This window comes from Leucoraja erinacea, chromosome 39, assembly GCF_028641065.1.
Source record: "Leucoraja erinacea ecotype New England chromosome 39, Leri_hhj_1, whole genome shotgun sequence".
Taxonomy (NCBI): domain Eukaryota; kingdom Metazoa; phylum Chordata; class Chondrichthyes; order Rajiformes; family Rajidae; genus Leucoraja; species Leucoraja erinaceus.
This window is the reverse complement of record NC_073415.1, coordinates 9,042,574-9,057,419: the sequence shown is the minus strand read 5'-3', so window position 1 is coordinate 9,057,419 and position 14,846 is coordinate 9,042,574. Positions and strand designations below refer to the sequence as shown.

At 44.0% G+C, this 14,846-nt stretch overlaps 1 protein-coding gene across 1 annotated transcript; it reads left to right on the top strand.

The window, feature by feature from the left end:
• The first annotated feature begins 2,089 nt into the window (after positions 1–2,089).
• Positions 2,090–12,547, top strand: LOC129714430 (myelin-associated glycoprotein-like). Its single transcript, XM_055664015.1, has 5 exons — positions 2,090–2,802; positions 4,111–4,359; positions 7,321–7,635; positions 8,138–8,416; positions 10,129–12,547. The coding sequence occupies exons 1-5, from the start codon at positions 2,736–2,738 to the stop codon at positions 10,290–10,292; spliced, it is 1,074 nt and encodes a 357-aa protein (XP_055519990.1). The 5' UTR covers positions 2,090–2,735; the 3' UTR covers positions 10,293–12,547.
• Positions 12,548–14,846: the final 2,299 nt, after the last annotated feature.

Here is a 14,846-nt window from a genome sequence, read left to right as displayed (position 1 = left end):
GTTGCGGCAGCATCTATGGAGTGAAGGAATAGGCAACTTTTCGGGCCGAAACCCTCCTTCAGATTGAGTAACTCAGTGCGACAGTCAGCATCTCTGGAGAGAAGGAATTGGTGACATTTCGGGTTGAGGGTCTCAACCCATTCTTTCTCTCCAGAAATGCTGCCTGCCTGTCCTGCTGAGTTACTCCAGCTTTTTGTGTCTATCTTATGTGAAAGGAACTAATGTGTATGCTCCATGTGGGAGCTTTGTGTTAGGAATTCGCTGTGCATAACACTATAAAACTCCTCTGATTCTTGGCAATCAAAGTCATTACAACAGGAAATAAATTTAGCATCAATGGGGCTTTCATAACACAATATTCTCAATGGATGCAAATAAAAGATGAGTAATTTTCCTTTTTCCTGACATAAAGCACAGATGCACAGGAAGAAATATTGACAATAACACCTCGTCCCACAAGAAATGAATTTCCACATAATCATCATCAATATCTTATCTTATAAATAACATTCTCTTTATAGCCAAGCTCTGTTGGCTAAAGTTGTTTGGTAGCTTTGATTGGCCAAAGCAAATCAAGGCTGGATAAGTAGAAATAAGGAACTGCAGATGCTGGTTTACCAAGTAAAGATACAAAACGCTGGAGTAACCCAGCAAGACAGTCAGCACTGAATGGACTTGATGGGCCGAATGGCCTAATTCTGCTCCTATTCCTTATACCTTAAGCAGCACATCTGGAGAACATGGATAGGTGACGGTTTGTGTCAAGATCCTTTCCTTTACTGGACTTTATCTTGCACTAAATGTTATTGCCCTTATCCTGTACCTAGACACTGTAAATGGCTCGATTATAAGCATGTATAGTCTATCTTCGGTGTAAACCAGCATCTGCAGTTCCTTCTACACATTGATTCTGATAATGTCGCCTTTCATAGAAACATAGAAACATAGAAATTAGGTGCAGGAGTAGGCCATTCGGCCCTTCGAGCCTGCACCGCCATTCAATATGATCATGGCTGATCATCCAACTCAGTATCCCGTACCTGCCTTCTCTCCATACCCCCTGATCCCCTTAGCCACAAGGGCCACATCTAACTCCCTCTTAAATATAGCCAATGAACTGGCCTCAACTACCCTCTGTGGCAGAGAGTTCCAGAGATCACCACTCTCTGTGTGAAAAAAGTTCTTCTCATCTCGGTTTTTAAAGGATTTCCCCCTTATCCTTAAGCTGTGACCCCTTGTCCTGGACTTCCCTAACATCGGGAACAATCTTCCTGCATCTAGCCTGTCCAACCCCTTAAGAATTTTGTAAGTTTCTATAAGATCCCCTCTCAATCTTCTAAATTCTGAGAGTATAAACCAAGTCTATCCAGTCTTTCTTCATAAGACAGTCCTGACATCCCAGGAATCAGTCTGGTGAACCGTCTCTGCACTCCCTCTATGGCAATAATGTCCTTCCTCAGATTTGGAGACCAAAACTGTACGCAATACTCCAGGTATGGTCTCACCAAGACCCTGTACAACTGCAGTAGAACCTCCCTGCTCCTATACTCAAATCCTTTTGCAATGAAAGCTAACATACCATTCGCTTTCTTTACTGCCTGCTGCACCTGTATGCCTACCTTCAATGACTGGTGTACCATGACACCCAGGTCTCGCTGCATCTCCCCCTTTCCCAATCTGCTTTCCCGTTTTTGCCACCAAAATGGATAACCTCACATTTATCCACATTATACTGCATCTGCATTTCACATGTAGAAGTCATGCTTATGGACATTGGACTTTTATTCTGGAACTGTTACGCTATAATGCTGACAACCATATTCTGCACTCTGCACCTTTCTCTTGCTCCATCTATTGTTCTTGAGTTTGTATTCATGTGTAGTATTATCTGATTTACTTTAGAGATACAGCGCGGAAACAGGCCCTTAAGCCCCACCGAGTCCGCACCGACCAGTGATCCCGCACACTATCCTACACACAGTACAGGACAATTTACAATTTTACCAAGCCAATTAACCTACAAACCTGTACATCTTTTGAATGTGGGAGGAAGCCGGCGCTCGCGGAGAATACGCACGCAGGTCACGGGGAGAAGGTACAAACTCTGTACAGGCAGCACCCGTGGACAGGATCGAACCTGGGTCTCTGGTAACTCAGCGGGACAGGCATCACCTCTGGATAGAAGGAATGGGTGGCATTTATGTTGAGATCCTTCTTCAGTCTGAAGCATCAGACCCATTCCTTCTCTCCAGAGATGCTGCTGTATTGTGTGTCTGTCCAGAATAGATCATTGTTACCTAGGACAAGCTGACAACGAAGCATACAGAGATAAAATGCAATCAAGGGGACTTCAAAATGTCCAGTTGAACTGGACATAAGTATCATTTTGTGTCGCAAGGAACCGCTGATGCTGGTTTACACCTAAGATAAGCACAAAATGCTGGAGTGACTCAGCGGGACAGGCAGCATCTCTGGAGAGAAGGAATGAGTGACGTTTCGGGTCGAGACCCTTGATGAGATAAGACAGGCGGGGGACGGCCAAGGCTGATGTTGAAACATAAATGTCGATGCCAGCATCTCAGGCAGTTGTGGAAAGGAGGGCGGTGTTGAAGTTTCCTTCCAGTGCAAGTCCAGCCCTGGTACCGCGCTCATCTCAAAGCGCTGGGGAACGCGAGGGAACTTGCCGAGGAAACCTTTAGTCTGAGGATTGAGCGCTTGAAAGCAACCATTCAGCTATGGATGCGGGACTCACGCCGTGGGCTGGATACCTTTACATTTTGACCTGGTTGTTTACTGTGGCAGGTACCTGCGGCGAGGCTGCGCTGTTGTTCGGGTTGTGATCTGACCGCGGTTACCGGTAACACGGCGCTTAGGAGGGGGCTGTAATCATATGTGCTCAGATGCTGGGGGTTTGGCTGGAGCTGGTTCTTGGTGGGAGAAAACTTGTCCATGGCGTCGCCGACCCCCGCCTCCCCTCTCCCCCTCCCAACCCCAGTTCCCCGTCACCTCTGGCAAAACCCACACCCTGAACTGGCCACTGATTTATCTTCGCTTCTAACAGTGAGATTCTCGGGACCGGACTGCAGTTGAAGTTTAGAAACGTGGTAAATAGGTGCAGGAGGAGGCCATTTGGCCCTTCGAGCCAGCACTGCCATACATTGTGATCATGGCTGCTCACCCACAATCAATAACCCGTGCCTGCCTTCTCCACATATCCCTTCATTCCGCTAGCCTCTAGAGTTCCATCTAACTCTTTTAAATTCATCCAGTGAATTGGCCTCTGTTGTCCTCTGTGGCAGAGAATTCCACAAATTCACAATTCTCTGAGTGGAAAAGTTTCGTTTATAGACACACAAAATGCTGGAGTTAGGTTAACTCAGCGGGTTAGGCAGCATTTCTGGAGAACATCGATAGGTGACTTTTCGGGTCAAGACCATTCTTCACATTGAATGGCGGTGCTAGCTCGAAGGGCCGAAGGGCCTATTACTACACCTCTTTTCAATGTTTCAGTCTGAGAGTTTAGTTTATTATCAAAGGTTTATTGTCGAGATACAATGAAAAGCTTCCACGTCCTGATTCACATTAAGGTACAATGAAAGGTGAAATAGTTACAGGGACGGGGTGGCTGTTCTAATATAAAACACAAGGTGCTGGAGGAACTCGGCGGGTCAGGCTGCGTCTATGGAGGGAAATGGTGGGGCAACGTTTCGGGTCGGGACATTTCAGACTGACTGAGAAGGATGAGAGGAGGGGGGGGGGGGGAGAAAGGAAGCTGAAAAAGAACGACCTCATGCTTCATTAGAAAAGTCCCGACCCGAAGTGTGATCTGTCGCCCCCACACCATTATACCAAGCCAATGAATCGACAAATCTGTACGTCTTTGGAGTGCGGGAGGAAAGCGGAGACCCTGGAGAAAGCCCATGCAGGTCACAGGGAGAACGTACAAACACCGTACAGACAACACCCATAGTCAGGATCGTACCCGGGTCTCTGGCGCTGTGAGGCAGCAACTCTACCGCTGCGCCACCGTGCTGCCCTTGGATTTTCATTATCTATTATCTGTACTATTTTTAACGTGATTTCTTCTCTTGTCCAAAATTGTGGCTGCAGATACAGTATTGATCAAAGCAGAACCGTCAGCTGTGGAATTTGGACATCCTTTGATAGTGAACTGCAGTTCATCTTGTGTAGCAACAAGGATATTCATTGAAGGAACGAAAGGATATAATGTAACAAAACAACCTCAATGGGTGGCACATTCTTACTCAACAATTCTGATGTGGTCTCTTCAAATGTATTGCACTGCGATATGCTCATCTGGGGAAAGTGATGCCCAGAATACAATAATTCCTGTCTACAGTAAGTACAAGAATTTCTCTTCAGCTTTTTTCCACAAGTAATAGTTCTTACTCAATAATCAAAAATCTGTAGCATCCTTTTGCTCTGACATTATATTTAATTCACATGTTTAATCAATAATGATTTATTATTAACGTTTAATGTTTAGTGTTATTCCTAACTGTCACTGTATGTCATGTTGTCACTTGCGGGCGGAGTACCAAGGCAAATTCCTTGTATGTGAATACCTGGCCAATAAACTTAATCATTCATTCATTCATTTACACAAAGGTGGAATTGACACAGCTGAGCAATGTGCCAATGTCTCTCACAGTTTCCAGTAATGGGAGGCTGTAGAACACAAGAGCACAGTCTCAGAATAAAAGGACGTATCTTCAGAATGGAGATGAGGAGGATTTTTTTCAGCCGGGGAGGTGCAATGGTGGAATTCACTGCCACTGATGGCGGTGGAGGCCAAGTCATTGGGTATTTTTAAAGCAGAGGTTGACAGGTTCCTGATTATTAAGGGCGTCAAAACTCATAGGGAGAGAAGGCAAGAGGATGAGATTGAGTGGGAAAAATAGATCAGACTGAATGGCTGAATAGACTTTAGTTTAGTTTAGAGATACAGCTCAGAAACAAGCCCTTCAGTCCACCAAGTCCGCACTGACCAGCGATCCCATCACACTAACATTATCCTACACACACTGGGGACAATTTGCATTTATACCAATCAGTACCCTGTTCCTGCCTTCGCCCCATGTCCCCTGACTCCGCTATTTTTAAGAGTCCTATCTTGAAAGTATCCAGAGAACCTGCCTCCACCGCCCTCTGAGGCAGAGAATTCCACAGTTTCACCACTCTCTGTTTGAAAAAGTGTTTCCTCATCTCCTTTCTAAATGGCTTACCCCTTATTCTTAAACTGTGGTCCCTGGTTCTGGACTCCCCGAACATCGGGAACATGTATTAGCCACCAAACATATTTTAGCTACCGAAAAAAGCTCCGATCTCCTCAGTCCAATAAAAAACAGAGGATGTTAAACTAGTGGCCGTGAACAATTCTTAAGTGATGTGGCAGTGACCTCTCCTGCTTCATCACACTGGTTGTGGTATAATGTATTTAGACAACAATTTCAGATAAGCCTGTTTCAGCAGCCCCATGTTAATGGAGTCGATTGTGTCTAAAAATACTGACACAGGATCTCGTTTTCTCTTATCTACAGCTCAGATGACATAAAGTGTTTAGTTTATTTATCCAGAGGAAATGGGGTGCCAGAGGACACATATTTGCTGTTAGAGTTCTTTTAAACAAAGATTGTTGAAAGTTAAATCAGCTGCCTCCTCACCCTTCTGTTCTTTCATCCCTCACATAATTCCTTCCCTGATTACAATATCCTGACCATTATTATTTCATAATATAGTTCATATTTTGTCATGTAAACGATACCGCAACCATTCTAAATTTTTATTTATTTCCTGATTATAAATTGTGATCATTATAATTCCATAATATTTAGATTCTTGGAGTGTTTATTTGGAGTATTGCATGCAGTTCTGGTGGCCCCTTTACAGAAAGATGCAGAGGCTTTGTTTAGTTTAGTTTAGTTTCGAGATACAGCACAGAATCAGGCACTTTGGCCCACTGGGTCAGCACCAGCCAGTGATGTCTCTATCTACACACACTAACGACAATTTACATTTATACTAAGCCATCCACATCGACTAGTGATCACCGCACATTAACACTATTCCACACACTAGGGACAATTCACATTCGTACGGAGCCAATTAACCCGCATATCTGTACACATTTGGAGTGTGGGAGGCAATCGAAGATCTCGGAGAAAACCCACGCAGTCACGGGAAGAACGTACAAACTCTGTACAGACAGCACCCGTAGTCAGGATCGAACCCAGGACCCGGGGCTCTAGTGCTGTAAGTTAGCAACTCTACCGCTATGCAACCGTGCTGCTCTTTGGAGTAGGTTTAGCAGAATGCTGCCATGATTAGAGGTTTTTAGCTATAGGGAGAGGTTGGATAGACTTGGATTGTTTTCTTTCGGATGTAGGAGGTTGAGGGGTGACGATAGAAGTATACACAATTATGAGAGGGCATATAGTCAGAACCTTTCTCCCTGGGAAGAAATGTCTTACACTAGAGGGCGTAGCTATAAGGTGAGAGGTGGGAAGTTTAATAGAGATGTGTGGGGCAAGTTTCATTTTACACAGAGAGTGCTGGGGGCCCAGAAAGCCTTGCAAGGGTGGTGATGGAGGCAGATGTGATAAAAAGCATTTAGGAGGCTTTTGGATAGGCATAAGAAAGTGCAGGGAATAGAGGGATATGGATCATGTACAGGCAGATGAGATCAGTTTAAATTTGGCATCATGTTCGGCACAAACATTGTGGGCTGATGTAATGTTCTATAATATTGTTAATATTTCATCTAATAGATACCTCAACCATTCTAACTTTGGTCTTACTAAATAATGTATAATACTGTGCGTGGAAAAAAATACACCTCTAGTTCAGTTCAGTTTAGTTCATTGTCACGTATACCGAGCTACAGGGAAAGCAGCCAGCGGAAAGACAATACATGATTACAATCGAGCCTTTTACAGTGGACAGATATATGAAAATAGAATAACATTTAATGCAGGTAAAGCCAGCAAAGTCTGATCAATGATAGTCTGAGGATCATCAATGTTGTAGATCGTAGTTCAGCACTGCTCACTGGTTACCCTTGGCTTCCTATTAAATCTATCCTCCCCTCACCTTAAACCTATAAACTGGAATAGAAATTTAAGAGGGCATATTTGACAATGGGTTTCAGTTTCACTCACAGACTGTTTGCACGTTGGCTATATTTTGAATCTTCAGGGAAACATGTTCAAATACAGACTGGTTCGATGATTACTGTCAACAGTCCTTTAACACATCGTAATGCCTCGATGATTACCGTCCATTGTGATTATATTTCAACAGATCGAGAGTTGAACATTACTTCCCCTCCTGAAGTGTTGGAAATTAATACAACATATAGCCTGGAATGCACTGGCCCCAGGGTCAATCCTATCAATAAGCTAATTCTCAAATGGCAAAGAGGAAACAAGATCATCGAGACCAATTCTACAGAAGAAAATGGTATCTCGCATGAGGATAAACGATTAAGGAATGTCTTACAATTTACTGCAAGGACTACGGACGATGGACAGGTTTACACCTGCGTGGCGGAAGTAGACCTAGGCTCCAACACCACTTTGCAAATCACAAACTCCTCCGTGACCTTGCAAACCTACCGTAAGTTACCTTTGAATAAATGTTAGGTAGACAAAAATGCTGGAGAAACTCAGCGGGTGAGGTCTCGACCCGAATCGTCACCTATTCCTTCGCTCCATAGATGCTGCCTCACCCGCTGAGCTTCTCCAGCATTTTTGTCTACCTTCCATTGTTCCAACATCTGCAGTTCCTTCTTAAACATTTTGAATGAATGTTAGTTGGTTAATTTTCTTTATTATACCAGAGTAGTGATGGAACGTATGACAAAAGTCTTGGATGCTACTATAATGTTTACCCCAGTAGCAATTAATAATCTGTACAATGTAAAGATGATAAATACAAACTGGCATCAGGACAGAGAAGAAAACCCACGCAGGTCATGGGGAGAACATACAAACTCAGTACAGATAGCACCCATAGTCGGGATCAAACCCGGGTCTCTGGCGCTGTGGGGCAGCAGCTCTACCCCCGCGTCACCGTGCTTAATTTGCTTAACTTTAATGCATTTTCTTTCTTTTCACAGGTGAACCTCGAAGCACAATGATATCAGTAAATAACCAAAGCTCCACAGAGTCTCCAGTGCATGTGGCTAATGGGGACAGCATCACCTTAGTCTGTGACACACTGGGGAACCCAGAGCCAACATTAAAATGGGAATACCCTGAAAGTACCAACATTGCAATCAATTCTTCCGCAGTCCTCTATATTTCTGAAGCCACGATGGAAAATAATGGAATATACAAATGTACAGCTAGTAATAAATATGGAGCTGATGAGAACAAAGTGGAGATCAAAGTGAAAGGTCAGTTTGAAAACATGTCTCTTGATTAAAATACTTACCTTCATCACAACAAAGTAAACCGATGCCAAAAGAAATCAGCCGAAACACCAGTTCCTAGTTTCTTTTTGTTTGTTTCTGTCGAGGGGACCCTGCAACGGTCATAAGATCATAAGTGATCGAAGCAGAATTAGGCCATTCGGCCCATCAAATCTACTCCGCCATTCAATCATGGCTGATCTATCTCTCCCTCCTAACCCCATTCCCTGCCTTCTCCCCATAACCTCTGACACATGTGCTAATCAAAAAGCTTTGCCTTAAAAATATCCATTGACTTGGTCTCCACAGACCTCTGTGGCAATTAATTCCCCCGATTCACCACCATCTGACTAAAGAAATTCCTCCCCATCTCCTTTCTAAAGGAGCATCCTTTAATTCTGAGGCTGTGCCCTCTGATCCTAGACTCTCCCACTAGTGGAAACATCATCTCCACATCCTCTCTGTCCAGGCCTTTCACTATTTGGTAAGTTTCAATTAGGTCCCCCCTCATCTTTCTACACTCCAGCGAGTACGGGCCCTGTGCCGTCAAACACTCATAGTCCCACTCATTCCCGGGATGCAGGCAGTGAAGCTGATGAGAACAAAGTGGAGATCAAAGTGAAAGGTCAGTTTGAAAACGATGTCTGTTAATTAAAATACTTACCTTCATCACAACAAACTAAAAGTCTGTAAAAAGCAAATCACCCTAAACACCAGTTCAACAAGAGTGAGTGAAAGATCAGAAGTGCCCCCACACCACTCACAGTTCCTGGCTTCTAACATGCTTCACTGTCCCTCCCGTCACCAATCGGACCATTTTGTCCAACTATATATTTTCACCCACTTGTGTGTGACAGGTCTACAATACTGTGCACTACAATGCCAGCGTATAGTCATGCAGCACAGAAACAAGCCCTTTGGCCCATCTTGTCCACGCCGACAAAGATGCCCCAGCCCACCAACCCCAGTTAGAAGGCTTGTATCCTTCCTTATTATTCCTATCTATTATGTATTGCCCAGAACAATAACCACAACAGTGGTTGTGTGAAGTAATGAAACATTGATTTACTAACTAACATCAAACAGGGTACATCACCCTAACCTACGTAAACTGGCTGCAGTCTAACAAACCGTGTCCTAGCCGAGTCCCGCACAAGTCCCGTGATTGAACAGTGTTCCCAAACTACCGTGCACGCACATACCCGTAACGTTTCTGGCCGGCAGGGATGCCAGAGCTCACACGCGCAAGATGCCGGTGTGTAAACAGAAACTGATGTGATAGTTAAGCAGCACGGTGGCGCAGTGGTAGAGTTGCTGTCTTACAGCACCAGAGACCTGGGTTCGATCCTCATTATGGGTGCTGTCTGTACACGTTCTCCTGGTGACCACATGGGTTTTCTCTAGGTGCTTCGGTTTCCTCCCACACTCCAAACGCACACACGCACGCTTCTAGGTTAATTGGTATTGGTAAGAATTGTAAAATATCACTCGTGTGTAGGATAGTGTTAGTGTGCGGGGATTGCTGGTCGGCACTGACTCAGGGGGGCCATTTCCATGCTGTATCTCTAAACTAAACTGCAAAGAACAAAAATCTGCCTTACATAATATTAACATTTCTCTTCAAATCAATTATTGTTGAAATAGTTTAGACTATACAGTTAGCTTTACAAATCATTTTGTTCTGATTATCTCTACAGATAAATCGGCGATCATCATAGGAGTAAGTGTAATGGCACTGGCCACAGCAACCTTTGCAAGTGGGGCTGTTATTTATTACTTGTACCAAAAGGCTCAGAAATCACAAGAATACAAACTACGGAATGCAAAGCCTCACAACAATCCACAGGTGCTCAGCGGATAGTAAAACCAGACAATTATCACTCTTAAAGGAATATGAAATATAAACTACCAAGAACAAAATAGGGAAGCAGTTTGTGTTTATTGGAAATTATCACTTGCCGATCTCTCCAGACATGATTTTGATGGGAATTTGCACAATTATTCTTCCATCTGTCTGCTTTAAAAGCCAACGAGATAAATTATAAAGATGTCTTAAAACTGATATCTTGGCTGCCTCTCCTCAATCATTATTGCTGTATGTTGCGAAATGGTTAGAATAAATCATTGTTTAGAGGGATCAGCAGCATCTCTGGTGACGTTTCGGGTCGAGACCCTTCTTCAGAAGTGTCACCCATTCCTTCCTTCCAAAGATGCTGCCTGTCCCACTGAGTTACTCCAGTATTTTGTGTCTGTCTTTGGAGTAGACCAGCATCTACAGTTCCTTCCAACATAAATAATTGTTTCATCTGTTTTGTTATTGCACAAGTTTGTACAAGATGCAGCTGTGGGATTTAATTCTGGAATGTAATATTTAAGGAGCTCTCTAATAACTGGAATGGGAAAGTGTTGTTAACATTCCCTAGAAGTATTTTTCAAAACTGTATTCTACTTTGAAGACTGCCTTCTTCATAGACACTCACTTGGGGTGAGGGTTGGGGGATGGAGAATTGTTTCCTACCATTGTAGATGAGTCTCATTGAAACTTACAGAATAATGAAAGGTATAGATAGAGTGGATGTGGAAAGGATGTTTCCACTGGTGGGAGAGCCTTGAACCAGAGGTCATAGCCTCCGAATTAAAGGGTGTTCTTTTAGAAAGGAGGTGAGGAGAAACTTCTTCAGTCAGAGGGTGGTGCATCTTTGGAACACATTGCCACAGAGGTCTGTGGCGGCCAAGTCAGTGGATATTTTTAAGGCAGAGCTAGACAATTGTTTTTATTAGAACAAATTTCCACACATCCTGTGCTTTCATACGTCATCGGTATTGATGAATCATGACCTTGGCGTTTCAACGCTTTCCAAAATGTATCTTAGAACTTAGGACAGTGCAGCACAGGAGCAGGCTCTTTAGTCCACAATATTTGTGCCAAACATGATGCCCAGTTAAACTGATCTCATCTGCTTGTACATGGTCCATATCCCTGCATTCCTTCCTCTTCCATGTGTCTATCTAATAGCCTCTTAATCGCCACTGTCATATCTGCTTTCACCACCACAATACGTTCCAGGCCCCCACCACTCTTTGTGTAAAAAATGTGCCCCGCACATCTCCATTAGGCTTCCCTCCTCTCACTTTATAGCTACACCCTCTAGCGTTGGATATTTCCACCCTGGGAAAAAGGTTCTGCCTGTCTTCTTAAGTCATGGGCCATAGAATCCATGCAGTCAGTTGGGACGTTGCATCAAGGAGGTTTAGAATCTGTTTCCCTGTCTATCTGGTAATCTTTGCCTCTAACAGAGGCATAAAGTGACCCTTCCAGGGCATTGGCCAAACAAGTGACATGAAGAAGGGTCTCGACCTGAAACGTCACCCATTCCTTCCCTCCAGAGACGCTGCCTGTCCCGCTGAGTTACTCCAGCATTTTGTGTCTATCTTTGCTTTAGTTATTGTCACATGTACCGAGGTACAGTGAAAAGCTTTTGTTGTGTGCTGACCATCAGCGGAAATACAATACATGATTACGATCGAGCCATTTACAGTGTACAGATACATGGTAAGAGAATAACGTTTAGTGCAAGGCAAAGCCAGTAAAGTCCAATCAAAGATAGTCCGAGGGTCACAAATGAGCAGTGCTGAACTACTATCTACCTAATTTGTGACCCTTGGACTATCTTTGATTGGACTTTACTGGCTTTACCTTGCACTAAACATTGTTCTCTTATCATGTATCTATACACTGTAAATGGCTCGATTGTAATCACGTATTGTATTTCCACTGACTGGATAGCACACAACAAAAGCTTTTCACTGTACCTCGGTACAGTAAACAAAGTAAACAAAGAGTTTTGATGAGGGCTACCAGCAAGTGTTCAGGAGAAGCAGTGCAACAATTTACAATCAGTTTTCTGGATGACTTGTTTCCTAACTCGGTAAATTTCCCCACGAACCACAAGAATGCCCTCGGCTCTTCTCTCTGTGGCTCTTTGACCTTCCTTTATTTTAACGTATTACTTCCTTGCCTTTGACATTTCAAACCGTAATCTTCCTTTAATCTATCTCCTTCCTCCTTTAATATGTTTCTTTAAAATTATTCTGTGTCCTGTGACCGAAACAGAACAGTGATATTCTTAAGGGCCTGTTCCACTTGGCGATTTTTTTCGGCGACTGCCGGCATCATATCAGCGTCATATCGGTGACAAAAAAAAGTTGCGACACTTGAAAAAACACCGTGCATCACCGCCGCGTCACGCCGTGAATTTTTCGCTGACCTGATACGTCAGTCAATGATGCCGGCAGACGCCGAAAAAATCGCCAATGGGACAGGCCCTTAAAACTCATTAATAAAGTCAGGATGTGAGGCTTTACAATCGCTTGCATGAGTGTTGATGAATAGCTGGCGTTTATAACATTAACAAGATTAAATTTGAGCCCTTGTGTTACTCGCTGTCTGTTCTCTGGTTTAGTTTATTGAATCAATAGCAGTTGAGTCATTTGTGGATCTTTGAACGGATTGTACAAAGTAAACAGAGAAATGTATCATTTGTATGTACTGTTCTACATAAAATAAACGTTTCCAAAAGAAAAACTGTATACTGGTTATAGTTTAGTTTACTTTAGTTTAGAGATACAGCAGGGAAACAGGCCCTTCGGTCCACCGATTCAGCACCGACCAGCGATCCCCGCACATTAACACTATCTACATACACTAGCGATAATCTACATTTATACCAAGCCGATTAATCTACAAACCTGTACATCTTTGGAGTGTGGGAGGAAACCGAAGATCTTGGAGAAAACCAACGCGGACGAATGGGTGACTTTTCAAGTCAAGACCCTTCTTCTTCTGAAGAAGAAGGGTCTCGACCTGAAACATCACCTCCTATTCCTTCTCTCTGGAGATGCTGCCAGTCCCGCTGAGTTACTCCGACATTTTGTGTCTTAGCCAGTGCAAGCCAGACTAATAGCTAACACATTGCGGCTCTGATGTCCACCATCGTGAAGTTCTTTGTGAGGCTGCTCATGCACACACATTAACTCCAGTCTCAATCCACTGCAATTCACCTGCAGTTGCAACAGATAGCATCCCCCTGGCCCTTACCTTCATCCCTGAAACGTCTGAATACTGACGGACGGCACCTAAATCTCCCCCCCCCCCCCATTTATTGACCATAGCTCCAACAACCAATCTTCTGGACCTATATCTCAGCAACCTCCTCTGCAATTAAATGCTTGATTCCAACCTTGGGACCACCACCTCTCGTAAAGACCCTTCCCCAGACTCTCGGAGGGATCTTGGGGTCAGTTGCTACAAAACCTTGCAGATTCTCCTTATAAATTCACATCAAGAGTGAGTAAATCCTATCTCTGGGGTTTTCTCCAGAGATTTTCCTACACAACATGCTCGAAACTGGTGTCCCACAAGGTTGTGGTCTCAGCCGCTTTCTATACTCCCTTTGCACTCGTGACTGTGTGGCCACATTCTGCTCTGACACCACAGTGGGCCAGGTTGCAAACGACTCTAGGAACAAGAGGATGCCAACAACCTCTTCCTCAATGTCAGTAAAGCAAGGAAGCTGGTTATTGACTTCAGGGAATGGGGTGGAGCACACATCCCAGTCCGTGCCATCAATGCTGAGGAGGAGGTGGCCAAGAGCGATCGGTTTCTTGAGGTAAATATCACCAACCACTTGTCCTGGTCTCACCACATCATTGATGCAACAGCCAACAAAGCACACAGACGCCTCTACTTCCTGAGAAGGCCAAGGAATTTTGGCACATCTCCAATGACTCTTACTAATTTCTATAGACGTAGCGCACAAAGTATCCTAATCAGATGCATGGCATCTGCTCTGCTCAAGTTTGCAAGAAACTGCCGAAATGTGAATACAGCTCTGTGCCTCCCCCCCCCCCCCCCCCCCCCCCCCCCCCCCCCCCAACCCCACCCATCCACCAACTACTCCACTTATGAACACACTGCCTTGGGAAAGCAGCCAATATAATCTAAGACCAGTGGGACAGGCAGCATCTCTGCGTAAAATAAATAGGTGATCACCTATTCCTTTCCTCCAGAGTTGCTGCCGGTCCCGCTGAGTTACTCCGGCATTTTATGTCCATCTTCAGTGTAAACCAGCATCTACAGTTCCTTCCTATATGTAATCTAAGTCCACTTACACTGGCTATTCTTTCTTATCACCTCTTTTGTCGGGCAGAAGGTAGAAAAGCTTGAATGCACATGCCACCAGATTCAAAAACAGCTTCTTCCCTGCTGTAATCAGACCCTTAAACATACCTCTCATATGCTAGGGGCAATCTAGCATGCTATTTCATCGCAGTCTCACCTTTTGTATTATTTGTACATTCTCTGTACCTGTGACAGTATTTTCTACACCGTTTATTTTTTTTCTTCTGCATTCCC

Bases quoted from the DNA above. Each gene is read 5' to 3' on its own strand.
- LOC129714430 (XM_055664015.1), top strand. From the start codon at position 2,736: ATGGATGCGGGACTCACGCCGTGGGCTGGATACCTTTACATTTTGACC. The intron at 4,360-7,320 runs GTAAGTACAAGA...ATATTTCAACAG, and splicing joins TACAATAATTCCTGTCTACA to ATCGAGAGTTGAACATTACT. The intron at 7,636-8,137 runs GTAAGTTACCTT...TTCTTTTCACAG, and splicing joins CGTGACCTTGCAAACCTACC to GTGAACCTCGAAGCACAATG.